The sequence below is a fragment of the Petromyzon marinus genome, chromosome 48 (assembly GCF_048934315.1).
Source record: "Petromyzon marinus isolate PM22_M1 ecotype Great Lakes invasive population chromosome 48, UKy_Petmar_22M1.pri1.0, whole genome shotgun sequence".
Taxonomy (NCBI): Eukaryota; Metazoa; Chordata; class Hyperoartia; order Petromyzontiformes; family Petromyzontidae; genus Petromyzon; species Petromyzon marinus.
Window position 1 is genome coordinate 6686033 of NC_133714.1, and position 15908 is coordinate 6701940.

Here is a 15908-nt window from a genome sequence, read left to right on the forward strand (position 1 = left end):
ATCAATGTGATCTTCAAAATTCAGTTTTGAATCCAGGATGACCCCAAGATACTTATAGATCTTGACTTGCTCTATTTGATAATTATTCAAGGAATGTAATTGGGGAAAAATAACTTCCTGCTTTAATGCCCGGTGAGAAGCATAGCACCTTGGTTTTGGAGGTATTCAGGACTAGTTTAAGAGAAACTAGCTGATGTTGTAGTTTGTTGAAAGCACCCTGGAGCTTAGCAATCACGTCATCTGGAGAGCGGCCAGCAGTAATCTGTATAGTGTCATCTGCAAAAAGATTTACCCTGGAATGATCCAGGTCAGTGCCCAAGTCATTGACATAAAGAGAGAACAAGAGGGGGCCGAGGATGGAACCCTTTGGAACCCCTTTTGTTATCTTAACACTGTTTGACCTCCAACCATCTGTGAATACAGTTTGGGTGCGAGAAAAGAGGTAATTTCTTAACCATTTTACTGTGTTTTCGGAAAAACCGAGGCAACTTAGTTTACTAAGCAGTGTGTTGTGGTCTACTGTATCAAAAGCTTTGGACAAGTCAAGAAAAAGACTGGCACAGTACTGCTTATTATCAAGGCTATTGTAAATTTGATTCAGAGAGTCTAATGCAGCAGATGTGGTGCTGTATTTTTTTCGGAACCCAGATTGTTTTAGATGTAGTAGATTATTGGTGGACAGGAAACTGCTAATTTGGTAGTTTAATAATTTTTCAAAATTTTTCATAAATGGGGACAAAATTGAGATAGGTCGGTAGTTATTGGGATCATCTTTAGGGCCCCCTTTGTGAAGTGGACGGACATAGGAATATTCCCATTCTAGAGGAACTGATGCTTCTTTGATGGACAGGTTGAACATATGGGCTATAGGTTTGTATATTAGGTGACCAACAGTTAGTAGAGCAAAGACGGGAAAACTCTCTGCTCCGGTAGGGGAGGACCCTTTGAGGTAGGACAGTTGTTTCAGAACATTACTTTCGTGGATTGGCTGGAAACTAAATTCGTTTAATGTTTGGACAGGGGTGTAGGAATTTGCATGAGCAGGGGTGACTCCCAATACGTTATCAAAAAGATTACCAGCTTCAGAAAAATGAAGGTTAAAATTGTCAACTATTTTTTTGGGATTTGAAAAATATTCCCGATTTCGGTTAAGCTCAACGGGCAGATTGTCTGTTTTGGATGCCTTTTCGATAGATTTGATTGTTTTCCAAAAAATCCTGGCATTTCCATGTGATTCCAGGAGAGTGGAGGAAAAGTAGGCATTTTTTGCATGCCGTATTTTTTTTATGCATCTATTCCTTAAATACCTGTATTCTAGCCAGTCATTTACCAAATTACTTTTCTGAGCACATGCCCAAGCCTTGTCCCTAGTTTTCATGAGCTTTGTAATCAAAGGATCATACCATGGTGGGCGGTTGCCTTTAGTTTTAAATCGAACCAACGGAGCATGTTTGTTAGGAATTTGGAGAAACGTGTACCTGAAAGTCTCCCAAGCCGTAGTCAGGTTGGGGATATCACAGACCTTATCAATATCCGAGTGAAGCACATTATTTGTAAATGCCTGAGTGCTGAAGTGCCTCAAAGAGTGCTTCTCAACAATGTTATGGGGGGCTTTGGGTCTGGCTGATGATCTCACCCCAAAAATGAAGGAGTGATCATTAAGGTTATTACCCAGAACACCAGTCAGTGCGAAATTTTGAGGGGCATTTGTCGATAGGACGTAAAGCAGAGTTGACTGTCCCGGATTTTTTAGGTTGGGTCTTGTGGGGACATTTATTAATTGAAACAGGTTAAATTCATCTGTAAAAGGGTGAGTCTCAAGACTCACCCTGAAGAGGGTGCTCCCTCGGGTTATCTACGCTGTGTCTCTGTGACAGCGTCGCGCGGCCACCACCCGTGGCTAGGAGATGTTAACTACCTCGCCTGGTATGCAGGAGGTCGTGTGTTCCATCCCGACCCTGACGCCTGCTGCTGTATATTTGGAGTTTGCGTGTCTCTCTGTCTCTCATCATCATCACGGTGGCTAGGAGATGTTGACTACCTCGCCTGGTATGCAGGAGGTCGCGTGTTCTTTCTCCCCGTGGTCGCGCGGATTTTTCCTCTGGATCCTCCCGTTTTTTCCCCCCCTTCCGCATTTCGAAGCAACTTCGCACGTTCAGAGCATTTTTTTGCCGCTGTGCATTTCCGCAACGATAAGCCACTTGGTCACAATAAAAATTACATTTTGTCTCATAGTCGAGTTCATCTTCTTTGGTTCTTTCGGTGAAGTCACCACGTGGTCGAAACGTCGTGCAGTCACGAAAGCTTCAAGTCGAGTTCAATTTCGTCGCAGCGGTTTGCCTTGCACGACGGACGGACTGCGATTTCTATCCCCGCTCTCCCCACTCTCGCTTTGCCTTCGACTCGTCCGTCGCACGCGCCGCACCCCCGCGGCCACTCCGCGGCCTTCGCTCTGCGTCTTTTTGGCTTTCGGTGACGGGGCAGCCGTTCCCCCCCCCCCCCACCCCCGAGATGTTTTTAACCCCTCACCAAGTTGCAGGTTTTGGGGGACGGACGGACGGGCGGGCGGTGGCCCCTGCAACTGCCGAATCTCAGCGTTCGTTTTATTTCGAGAGGCGCAGCAGTAGCGCTGTCGTTTCTACGAGACGGTGTGGATCGCCAACACCACCGCCGCACCCTGTGGCAGCATGGCCTTGCGGGAGCCTCGGTATCGATGAAGTTACTTTACTTGAGTTGTTCCCTCCAGTTCCGTTCCGATGACGCACACGTTAGTGACGTACACGCACGTACGCGTACATCACCGGACCGGGAAAAGGGTTAAGAGGCCTCTCCGCGTGAGGTCAATTCGAGAAACCTGCATCTTGAAAAGCGGGCGGACGGTGTTGGGAAATGTCCACGTGCCAAACAATCCTCTTCTTCTTCTTCCTAAATGCTCTCTCTCTCTCGGGCTCTCTCTCTCTCTCGCTCCCTCGCTATCTCTCTCCCCACACGAATAGGGCAGACTTTGAGAGGAAGGTCGACGGGAAAATGTGTTTTATGCGTTCACCGGCGTCGCCGTTCGCCGGCGTTGGAGGTCGCGCGTTCTTGCTTGATGGCGTGGCCGCGCCCTTCACACGGCTCCGGCGCTGAGATAAGGAGAGACGGCTGGCTCTCTCTTTCTCCCCGCTCCGCACCGCCCACCAGGCCGCCCCGGCACGGCCGTTAGCACAGCGCTATCTCCTAGTTTATTTACAGAGAACAAACCGGGGCGTCTGTTGGAATGACCCCGTCGCGAGCGATCGGTCGCCTCCTCGCAAATTGCTTCGAGGCCAATTAAATTTATTTATGGTGCGCCGAGCAAATAACAGCTTCTTAAAGTCCCTGTCAGGACCGCGGGTGGGAGGGAGGGAGGGCGGTGGGAGGGAGGGCGGTGGGGGGGGTGAGAATATTTTAATATTTTGTTCTCCTCGTCTCTCTCCGTGCCGAGTGTGAGGACTTGACCTCAGGCGCCGGAGAAGGCGGGTGTTAATTCGAGACGCTTGTTCTATTTATTTATTTACTTTCCGCCGTGCCGATTGTCGCTGCAATAGTGCGGCGGGGAAATGTTACCTCCGTCGCCCGGTACGCGGCGAGGTCGTACGTTCGATCCCTGATCTGGTCGATGCCCGTTGATCTGTGTAAGTCTGTGGGTCTCTGTGTAAGTCTGTGGGTGTCTGTGTGAGTCTATGGGTCTCCAGGTATGTCATCGGTGACCACACTGAAACCGTAACCCGCTGCGCGTACAAAAACATTTCAACAGAGGCGGGCTTGGACCCGGATTCGAACCCAGAATTTCAGTGTTGCTAGCTCAGCGCTCTCATCCCTGAGCCACCGTTCCACACGCTCTTAGTCACGGGTCAGGGGCCAGGGCCAAAAACTCTAAAATATGTTTTTCCAGTGTCAATCGCTCTCTGCATGGACGTGTACCGTGTCAACCCATACGGTTTACCCCGTATTCTTGTACGGGGAAATTGAGTTTTCAGGTCCATACGGCGTACAGTCGTTTCAATACGGGCAAAAAATATATTTTTCGTCTGTTTGTATTTCTCCCTTGTGATGGGACTTTGTATGATGAGCGGTGAGATTTATAAGGGCACTATGCGGTGACCAATAAGGTCTGAATTGGTCTGTAATAAGGTAGGCACTGATAAGGGGTTGACAGGTATGTAGTGTATAGTGTAGTGTATAGTAGTGTAGTGTATAGTGTAATGTATAGTGTAGTGTATAGTGTAGTGTATAGTAGTGTAGTGTATAGTGTAGTATAGTATATAGTGTAGTGTATAATAGTGTAGCATATAGTGTAGTGTAGTAATAAAATAATAAAAATAAAACATAATAGAATGAAATTATCACGACGTTTCAGCCACAACACAAGCAGCCGTCCTCAGGTGAAGAAACAGAGCTGTCGGAAAGACAGCGCTCCAATGTTGTGGCCGAAACGTCGTGAGAACTGCATTCTATAACGTTTTATTTTTTATTATTTTATTATTTCCCTTCTACGTGGTGACTTTACCGAAAGAACCAAGAAGATGAATCCCTGCAGTCATGAAAGCTTTAAATCGAAAACTGTAGTATAGTGCTCCTTGGTTCTATTGGGTAAAGTCACGTAGGTAAAAAAATAAAATTTGTACCTACGTGACTTTACCCAATAGAACCAAGGAGTATGGATCCTTGCAGTCACGAAAGCATTAAATCTAGAATGTAGTATAGTAGTGTTGCGTATAGTATAGTAGTGTAGTATATAGTAGTGTAGTGTATAGTAGTGTAGTATATAGTAGTGTAGTGTATAGTGTAGTGTATAGGATGAACTGCAGACAGCCCACGTGCGGCAGCGGGGCCGCCGCCGCCGCCACCACCACTGTCCGCCATCGTATCCCTGACACACACACACAGACATATATATATATAGCGCTGCAGAGCTTGGGCAATTTTTGGTAGCGGCGGCTCCTCGCCACCGCTTGCCGTCTGCCCGTTTGTCCGTGGTTCCTCCCGGCGCCTCCGCCGTGGCGAGGGGTTACCGTGCGGCGGGTCGCGGGTCAAACACCGTCACGATGGTGCGTGCCTGCGTCCGTCCGCTGGTGCAGGAGCCGCTGTTTTCCGCGCGTGTCATCTACGACCTCCTCTTCTTCTTCGTCGTCATCATCATCGTCTTGAACCTCATCTTCGGCGTCATCATCGACACATTCGCCGACCTCCGCAGCGAGAAGCAGAAGAAAGAGGAGATCCTCAAGACGTCATGCTTCATCTGTGGTGAGCATCCTTGCATCCGTGCAGCCTTGCAGCCTTGCAGCCCTCCACGTAGCGCCCGGGCTGTTTGACGCCTCAAGTGTGTTTCATTGTCAATTCTTGCATATATTCATGATTATTATCGATAGTGTAACAGTGTTTTATAATACGGTTCATTTTCTTTCTACGTGACTTTTACCGAAAGAACCAAAGAGGGTTATGTAATATTATGTTATAATGGTACTCGATGATTATGAATCGTGTTTGAGCATTTTAATGATGCTAAATATTATTATAACATCGTTTGTATTCTAATACATTTGTTTTATTATTATTTGAAAAGGTTTAAATAGTATTTACTATTTTAATTTTAATTGATTACCGTCCCCGCTGTTGCATTGTGGACTATTGTTATTATTCATAATAAAGGTTTTTGGGTTAGATCGCGTTATTTATAAATGTGTCGTAACCCTCCACCACCCGACACGGCCAAACAGTAAACAATGTGTTACATTTACAAAGGACAAATAGTTCACTACTTTAGCCCACCGGTGTGTTGAAGAGAGCAGCGTTCACGACGAGGGTGCGGAGGTGGCTATGTTAATGTGAGAGATTAGCACGGTAATGGGAGAGATATTAGTATGTTAATGTGAGAGATTAGCGTGTTGATGTGAGAGATTAGCATGTTAATGTGAGAGATTAGCATGTTAATGTGAGAGATGAGCATGTTAATGTGAGAGATTAGTATGTTAATGTGAGAGATTAGCATGTTAATGAGGGAGATATTAGTATGTTAATGTGAGAGATTAGCATGTTAATGTGAGAGATGAACATGTTAATGTGAGAGATTAGTATGTTAATGTGAGAGATGAACATGTTAATGTGAGATATTAGTATGTTAATGTGAGAGATTAGCATGTTAATGTGAGAGATTAGTATGTTAATGTGAGAGATTAGCATGTTAATGTGAGAGATTGGCATGTTAATGTGAGAGATGAGCATGTTAATGTGAGAGATTAGCGTGTTAATGTGAGAGATTAGCATGTTAATGTGAGAGATTAGCATGTTGATGTGATAGATGAGCATGTTAATGTGAGAGATTATCATGTTAATGTGAGATATTAGTATGTTAATGTGAGAGATTAGCATGTTAATGTGAGAGATTGGCATGTTAATGTGAGAGATTAGCATATTAATGTGAGAGATGAGCATGTTAATGTGAGAGATGAGCATGTTAATGTGAGAGATTAGCATGTTACTGTGAAAGATGAGCATGTTAATGTGAGAAATAAGCATGTTAATGTGAAAGATTAGTATGTTAATGTGAGAGATGAGCATGTTAATGTTAGCATGTTAATGTGAGAGATTAGCATGTTAATGTGAGAGATTAGCATGTTAATGTTAGCATGTTAATGTGAGAGATTAGCATGTTAATGTAAGAGATTAGCATGTTAATGTGACAGATTAGTATGTTAATGTGAGAGATTAGCATGTTAATGTGAGAGATTAACGTGTTAATGTGAGAGATTAGCATGTTAATGTGAGAGATTAGTGTGTTAATGTAAGAGATTAGCATGTTAATGTGAGAGATTAGCATGTTAATGAGGGAGATATTAGTATGTTAATGTGAGAGATTAGCATGTTAATGTGAGAGATTAACATGTTAATGTGAGAGATTAGTATGTTAATGTGAGAGATGAACATGTTAATGTGAGATATTAGTATGTTAATGTGAGAGATTAGCATGTTAATGTGAGAGATTAGTATGTTAATGTGAGAGATTAGCATGTTAATGTGAGAGATTGGCATGTTAATGTGAGAGATGAGCATGTTAATGTGAGAGGTTAGCATGTTAATGTGAGAGATTAGCATGTTAATGTGAGAGATTAGCATGTTGATGTGAGAGATGAGCATGTTAATGTGAGAGATTATCATGTTAATGTGAGATATTAGTATGTTAATGTGAGAGATTAGCATGTTAATGTGAGAGATTGGCATGTTAATGTGAGAGATTAGCATATTAATGTGAGAGATGAGCATGTTAATGTGAGAGATGAGCATGTTAATGTGAGAGATTAGCATGTTACTGTGAAAGATGAGCATGTTAATGTGAGAAATAAGCATGTTAATGTGAAAGATTAGTATGTTAATGTGAGAGATGAGCATGTTAATGTTAGCATGTTAATGTGAGAGATTAGCATGTTAATGTGAGAGATTAGCATGTTAATGTTAGCATGTTAATGTGAGAGATTAGCATGTTAATGTGAGAGATTAGCATGTTAATGTGACAGATTAGTATGTTAATGTGAGAGATTAGCATGTTAATGTGAGAGATTAACGTGTTAATGTGAGAGATTAGCATGTTAATGTGAGAGATTAGTGTGTTAATGTAAGAGATTAGCATGTTAATGTGAGAGATTAGTATGTTAATGTGAGAGATTAGTATGTTAATGTGAGAGATTAGCATGTTAATGTGAGAGATTAGCATGTTAATGTGAGAGATTAGTATGTTAATGTGAGAGATTGGCATGTTAATGTGAGAGATTCGTATTTTAAAGTGAGAGATTAGCATGTTAATGTGAGAGATTAGTGTGTTAATGTGAGAGATTAGCATGTTAATGTGAGAGATTAGTATGTCAATGTGAGAGATTAGTATGTTAATGTGAGAGATTAGCATGTTAATGTGAGAGATTAGCATGTTAATGTGAGAGATTAGTATGTTAATGTGAGAGATTGGCATGTTAATGTGAGAGATTCGTATTTTAATGTGAGAGATTAGCATGTTAATGTGAGAGATTAGCATGTTAATGTGAGAGATTAGTGTGTTAATGTGAGAGATTAGCATGTGAATGTGAGAGATTAAGTATGCTAATATGAGAGATTAGTATGTTAATGTGAGAGATTAGCATGTTAATGTGAGAGATGAGCATGTTAATGTGAGAGATTAGCATGTTAATGTTAGCATGTTAATGTGAGAGATTAGCATGTTAATGTGAGAGATTAGCATGTTAATGTGAGAGATTAGTATGTTAATGTGAGAGATTAGCGTGTTAATGTGAGAGATTAGCATGTTAATGTGAGAGATTAGTGTGTTAATGTGAGAGATTAGCATGTTAATGTGAGAGATTAGTATGTTAATGTGAGAGATTAGCATGTTAATGTGAGAGATTAGCATGTTAATTTGAGAGATTAGTATGTTAATGTGAGAGATTGGCATGTTAATGTGAGAGATTCGTATTTTAAAGTGAGAGATTAGCATGTTACTGTAAGAGATTAATGTGTTAATGTGAGAGATTAGCATGTTAATGTGAGAGATTAGTATGTTAATGTGAGAGATTAGTATGTTAATGTGAGAGATTAGCATGTTAATGTGAGAGATTAGCATGTTAATGTGAGAGATTAGTATGTTAATGTGAGCGATTGGCATGTTAATGTGAGAGATTCGTATTTAATGTGAGAGATTAGCATGTTAATGTGAGAGATTAGCATGTTAATGTGAGAAATAAGCATGTTAATGCGAGAGATTAGTATGTGAATGTGAGAGATTAAGTATGCTAATGTGAGAGATTAGTATGTTAATGTGAGAGCTTAGCATGTTAATGTGAGAAATAAGCATGTTAATGTGAGAGATTAACATGTTAATGTGAGAGATTAGCATGTTGATGTGTGAGATTAGTATGTTAATGTGAGATATTAGTATGTTAATGTGAGAGATTAGCGTGTTAATGTAAGAGATTAGCATGTTAATGTGAGAGATTAACATGTTAATGTGAGAGATTAGCATGTTAATGTGAGAGATTAGCATGTTAATGTAAGAGATTAACATGTTAATGTGAGAGATTGGCATGTTAATGTGAGAGGTTAGCATGTTAATGTGAGAGATTGGCATGTTAATGTGAGAGATTCGTATTTTATTGTGAGAGATTTGCATGTTAATGTGAGAGATGAGCATGTTAATGTGAGAAATAAGCATATTAATGTGAGAGATTACCATGTTAATGTGAGAGATTACCATGTTAATGTGAGAGATTAGCATGTTAATGTGAGAGATTAGCATGTTAACGTGAAAGATTAGCATGTTAATGTGACAGATTGGCATGTTAATGTGAGAGATTAGCATGTGAATGTGAGAGATTAAGTATGCTAATCTGAGAGATTAGTATGTTAATGTGAGAGATTAGCATGTTAATGTGAGAAATAAGCATGTTAATGTGAGAGATTACCATGTTAATGTGAGAGATTAGTATGTTAATATGAGAGATTAGTATGTTAATTTGAGAGATTAATATGTTAATGTGAGAGATTAGCATGTTAATGTGAGAGATTAGCATGTTAATGTGAGAGATTAGTATGTTAATGTGAGATATTAGTATGTTAATGTGAGAGATTAGCGTGTTAATGTGAGAGATTAGCATGTTAATGTGAGAGATTAACATGTTAATGTGAGAGATTAGCATGTTAATGTGAGAGATTAGCATGTTAATGTAAGAGATTAACATGTTAATGTGAGAGATTGGCATGTTAATGTGAGAGGTTAGCATGTTAATGTGAGAGATTGGCATGTTAATGTGAGAGATTCGTATTTTATTGTGAGAGATTTGCATGTTAATGTGAGAGATGAGCATGTTAATGTGAGAAATAAGCATATTAATGTGAGAGATTACCATGCTAATGTGAGAGATTACCATGTTAATGTGAGAGATTAGCATGTTAATGTGAGAGATTAGCATGTTAACGTGAGAGATTAGCATGTTAATGTGAGAGATTGGCATGTTAATGTGAGAGATTAGCATGTGAATGTGAGAGATTAAGTATGCTAATCTGAGAGATTAGTATGTTAATGTGAGAGATTAGCATGTTAATGTGAGAAATAAGCATGTTAATGTGAGAGATTACCATGTTAATGTGAGAGATTAGTATGTTAATATGAGAGATTAGTATGTTAATTTGAGAGATTAATATGTTAATGTGAGAGATTAGCATGTTAATGTGAGAGATTAGCATGTTAATGTGAGAGATTAGTATGTTAATGTGAGAGATTAGTATGTTAATGTGAGAGATTAGCATGTTAATTTGGGAGATTAGTATGTTAATGTGAGAGATTAGTATGTTAATGTGAGAGATTGGCATGTTAATGTGAGAGATGTTAATGGGAGATCGCAGAGCAACAACGTCGAGCTCGATGAGCGAGGTGGCTGTGTTAGTGTGGGAGATTGAACCTGTTAATGTAAAATCAGAGAGCCGAAAATAACAACTAACATCGGAAGGTGGTAGGATGGGAACATCACAGCCAGTTATGACTTAAACTGGTTGATAACGTCCTTCCAATGATTGCTCAGTTTATACCCATCTTCTCGGTTGAAGTTGTGTCTGTATATGTGGATGGCTTCATGAACGAATCTTTGTTGATAGCCAGTGGGTTTGCAAAGTACCTTCGTCTTAGAGAAATCAATTTCGTGTGAGCCCACCGCATTAAAACAATGATCAGCCACGGCCGAGGTATTGGTCCTACCGTGTTTCAGATCTGCCTTGTGTTCACGAACACGGTCCGAGACATGTCGCTTAGTTTCCCCAATGTTACTACTGCCGCAGACACAGCTTAGTTTGTAGATGCTGGGGTATTGCATGTCAGGGATCACATCAAGTTCCATTCCAGGTGAAGTAGGTGTTGGTGTGACAGTGTCTCACCAGGGCCGGTACATCAGCATTCAGTCCTTGTTGGACCGAATCTTCAATGATTGCAATGGTGTCAGGCACAGGAACTTTGGTAAACAAAGAGACCACATCAAAACTAACGAGCAAATCACCTGGAGATAGTGACATGCCCTTAATTAACGATACCAAGTGAGCTGAGTTGAGCACAGCTGAGGTGGTCTTACCAGTGAATGGTTGTAAGGTCTCAGACAGAAATCGGGCCAGTTTGTAGGTGGGTGAGTCAATGGTGGAGACGATAGGCCGGAGTGGTGTACCTTCTTCATGGATTTTTGGTAAGCCATACAATCTGGGTGGTCTAGCAGCAGAGGGTTTTAAGGAAAACGGCTTTGTTGGTTCGATCAAAGATGTCGAATCGGTGATGATGTTGTTGGTTTTCGTAACGAGGCTGTTGGTGGGATCTCTTTTAATTTTGGCATAGCTGCCATCATTAAGTTGGTCCTGAATTTTGTTATCGTACGTGGTTTTGTACACGATGATATAGCTGCCCTTGTCGGCTGAGAGGATGACAATGTCATCTCTCTTTTTTAATTGGGAAAGCTCAAAACGCTCATCCTTACTGATGTTGCTAATCGGTGTCTTAGCGTTTTTTTATGTTGATGAGACTGACGATGGCAACCTTGATAACCTTTGACGACAATGACGATGATGGCGATGAATAATGATGGTGATGATGATGATGAGACTGACGGTGACAACGACGATCGCCACTTCGGAGACGACAACAATGATAACAATGATTCACAAAGACGACGATGACGACGATGAATCACACCGACGACGATGATGAGACTGGCGATGACAAAGACGACGATGACGATGATGATGAATCACAACGACGACGATGATGAGACTGGCGATGACAAAGACAACGACGACGAATCACAACGACGACGATGATGAGACTGGCGATGACACTGACAATGACGACGATGATGAATCACAACGACGACGATGATGATGAGACTGGCGATGAAAGCGACGATGACGACGATGAGACTGGCGATGATGACGACTACGACGACGACGATGACGATGACGATGTCCTCCCCGTACCCCCCAAACCCCCCAACCCCCTCCCGCCCCTCCCTCGCCGCCGCCGCCACTCCAGGCCTGGAGCGAGACAAGTTCGACAACAAGACGGTGTCGTTCGAGGAGCACATCAAGGACGAGCACAACATGTGGCACTACCTCTTCTTCATCGTCCTCGTCAAAGTGAAGGACCCCACGGAGTACACGGGGCCCGAGAGCTACGTGGCGCAGATGATCAAGGTGACCGCGGCGGTTCGTTCGTCGCTGCGGGGGTTGGGTCAACGCGAGCGTTGGGGGGCAGTGGTTCCGTGTTGGTGGTGGTGGGGGAAAGTCCACGAGCCCATGGCCGGGGTCAAGTATGTCCGTTGGGTAGGCGCGACCAAAGGGGGAATGGTGGGCGGCGCCGCGGCGGGGACGGTGGCGACCAAAAACAACCACCACCACCGCAACCAAACCAACCACAACAACCACGGCACCCAGCACAACCAAACTAACCGCCACAACCAGGGCACCCACGACCAAACAAACCACCACAAACCCATCACCACATCCAAACAAACAACACCACCACAACCAAACCAACCACAACGACCACAAAACCCAGCACAACCAAACCAACTGCCACAACCAAACTAACCGCCACGACCAGGGCACCCACAACCAAACAAACCACCATAAACCCATCACCACAACCAAACAAACAACACCCCCACAACCAAACCAACCACAACAACCACAAAACCCAGCACAACCAAACCAACTACCACAACCAAACTAACCGCCACGACCAGGGCATCCACGACCAAACAAACCACCACAAACCCATCACCACAACCAAACACACAACACCACTACAACCAAACCAACCACAACAACCACAAAACCCAGCACAACCAAACCAATCACCATCATCGGCCACACGACCCCTAGGGGCTCAGGGTGGGGGGGAGGGGCAACGCTGCGGGGGGTCTTCGTCACGGCGATGACGACTACACAACCGCCCCACCTCCCTCACCATTGCCCCCCACCCGCGCCCCCCCCCCCCACCATCCCCCCACCGCCCTCCACCCGCGCCCCCCACACCATCCCCCCCCACCATCCTCCCACCGCTCCAACCTGGTGACACTTCTATCGGACTGTTAGCTTGAATTGCACAAATTAGGCGGATTTGATTTTCCTAATTAATGAGTTAATTGGCTTAACGAGTCGGCCTGCTGCTCAGCGGAGCTTGAGGGTGCAGAGGAAGCACTCTGTGTGGACGGCGCTCACGTGAGTGTGAGAGAGCGCGTGGGTGAGTGTTAGTGTGTGTGTGTGTTAGTGTGTGTGTTAGTGTGTGTGTGTGTTAGTGTGTGTGTTAGTGTGTGAGTGTGTGTGTTAGTGTGTGTGTGTGTTAGTGTGTGTGAGTGTTAGTGTGTGAGTGTGTGTTAGTGTGTGTGTTAGTGTGTGTGAGTGTTAGTGTGTGTGTGTTAGTGTGTGAGTGTGTGTGTGTTAGTGTGTGTGTTAGTGTGTGTGAGTGTTAGTGTGTGTGTGTGTGTTAGTGTGTGTGTTAGTGTGTTAGTGTGTGTGTTAGTGTGTGTGAGTGTTAGTGTGTGAGTGTGTGTGTGTTAGTGTGTGTGTTAGTGTGTGTGAGTGTTAGTGTGTGTGTTAGTGTGTGTGTGTTAGTGCGTGTGTTAGTGTGTGTGAGTGTTAGTGTGTGTGTTAGTGTGTGTGAGTGTTAGTGTGAGTGAGTGAGTGTTAGTGAGTGTGAGAGAGCGCGTGCGTGAGTGAGTGTTAGTGTGTGTGTGTTAGTGTGTGTGTTAGTGTGTGTGTTAGTGCGTGTGTGTTAGTGCGTGTGTGTTAGTGTGTGTGCTAGTGTGTGTGAGTGTTAGTGTGTGTGTTAGTGTGTGTGTGTTAGTGTGTGTGAGTGAGTGTTAGTGTGTGTGAGTGTTAGTGTGTGTGTGAGTGAGTGAGTGTTAGTGTGTGAGTGTGAGAGAGCGTGTGCGTGAGTGAGTGAGTGAGTGTTAGTGTGTTAGTGTGTGAGTGTGTGTGTTAGTGTGTGTGAGTGTTAGTGTGTGTGTGTTAGTGTGTGTTAGTGTGTGTGTTAGTGTGTGTGAGTGTTAGTGTGTGTGTGTTAGTGTGTGTGTGTGTTAGTGTGTGAGTGTGTGTTAGTATGTGAGTGTGAGAGAACACACATGTGAGTGCGTGTGTGAGTGTGCGAGTGTGTGAGTGAGTGTGTGAGTGAGTGTTTTTGTGTGAGTGTGCGAGTGAGTGAGTGTGTGCGTGACTGAGTGTGTGAGTGAGTGTTTTTGTGTGAGTGTGTGAGTGTGTTAGTGTGAGTGTGTTAGTTAGGGATAGAGTCAACTTGTTGGGTGACTTCAATGCCCGAGTTGGTCATGATGCTGGCACCTGGTCTGGAGTGATTGGAGGGCATGGGCCAGATCAGCTCAATAACAAACGGTAGGAGGCTGCTAGATTTTTCTGCAGCCCATGGGCTTGTAATTACCAACACGCTGTTCCGGCATCGGTGCATCCACACAACATCATGGATGCATGCTGGGTCCAAGCAAGAACATCTGCTGGACTACATAGTGACGGACCAGCGGATGCGAGCCCATGTCCTTGACACCAGGACCTACCGTGGAGCTGATCTGCCCTCTGACCATCGACTAGTCATCTGTAAGATGCGCCTGCCATTCTTCCACTCCGGTGGTGGGTGTACACCCAGGACCCCATTCCAACCTAAAGTGGCCTGGTCTCAGTTATCTGATGAAAGTTGCAAGCGAGAATTTCATCATCGCTTGCGGCTGGGTTTGGCATCGTCCCGCAATCCTCCTGATGTCGAGGGTAAATGGGCGAGGTTTAGGACTGTGACTCATGCAGCTGCAATGGCTGCTTTGGGTATGCGGTCCAGACCTCCCCAGAGACCCTGGCTGACAGAGGAGATTTTCAGGATGGTTGAGAAAAAGCAACAGGCCCACTGTCATCGGTTACAGAATCCCACGTCAGAGAATGAGGAGGCTTACCGCAGCCTTCGCTCGGAGGTTCGGAGAGCCGTGAGGCGCTGCAAAGATGGGTGGTGGTCGTGGGTTGCTGAGGAGATGGAGTCTGCCTCAGTGGCCTGCGATCACAAATCTCTATTTAACTCCATCAAAAAAGTAACCTGCAGCGCCACTCCTATTACCATCATTAGGGGAAAAAACGGTGATCCATTCTCCGACCCCCAGGAACAGGTTTGTAGATTTGCTGAGCATTTCTGTGAGGTCCTGGGGGAGGGGAAATCCCTCAGCCAGTAAAACATCGTGGCACAAAGTGGGGATGATCCTGCTGAGGCTGCAGTGCCTCAAATATTGGAAGAAGTCACCGTCTGTGAGTGGCTGGCTCAGTTACCATCTGTTGAGGAAGTACTGAAGGCGATCCGGAGTCTGAGACCAGGAAAGGCACCGGGTAGAGACGATCTCCCAAGCGAAATGCTGAGGGAGGGTGGCGTTTGTGCACAGACTGCCCTATATGACATCATAACAACAATCTGGACCACTGGACGGGTTCCGCCGGATTGGAAGGATGCCCTGGTGGTCCCCTCTTTAAGAAGGGGGACCGCACAGACTGTAATAATTACAGGGGCATCTCACTCCTCAGTGTGCCGGGTAGGGTCCTGGCAAGGATTATTCAACATCGCCTTGCCAGGCACGCTGAGGAGAGGCTTGCGGAGCCCCAATGCGGTTTCAGGAAAGGGCGGTCCTGCACAGATGCCATATTTTCTGTCCGTCTGCTACAGCAGAGGTGTAGGGAATTCCAACAAGACCTACATCTCTGCTTTATTGACCTGGTCAAGGCCTATGATACCATCAGTAGGCCTGAGCTCTGGGTTGTTCTTCGTGATTTTGGAGTCCCTGATCCTCTGCTCACGATCATTAAGGACCTTCATGATGGTGAGCGGGCCC

General features: G+C 44.2%; 1 protein-coding gene across 4 annotated transcripts in view; it reads left to right on the forward strand.

Moving 5' to 3' along the window:
* LOC116952798 (inositol 1,4,5-trisphosphate-gated calcium channel ITPR1-like) overlaps positions 1-15908 on the forward strand; it is a 275732-nt gene that overhangs the window by 197421 nt on the left and 62403 nt on the right. For all 4 annotated transcript variants that reach the window (XM_032972456.2, XM_076074483.1, XM_076074484.1 and 1 more), the window contains 2 exons: positions 5103-5268; positions 12068-12228. In XM_032972456.2, coding sequence (XP_032828347.2) covers positions 5103-5268; positions 12068-12228 — 327 coding nt within the window. The remainder of the gene's footprint in view (positions 1-5102; positions 5269-12067; positions 12229-15908) is intronic.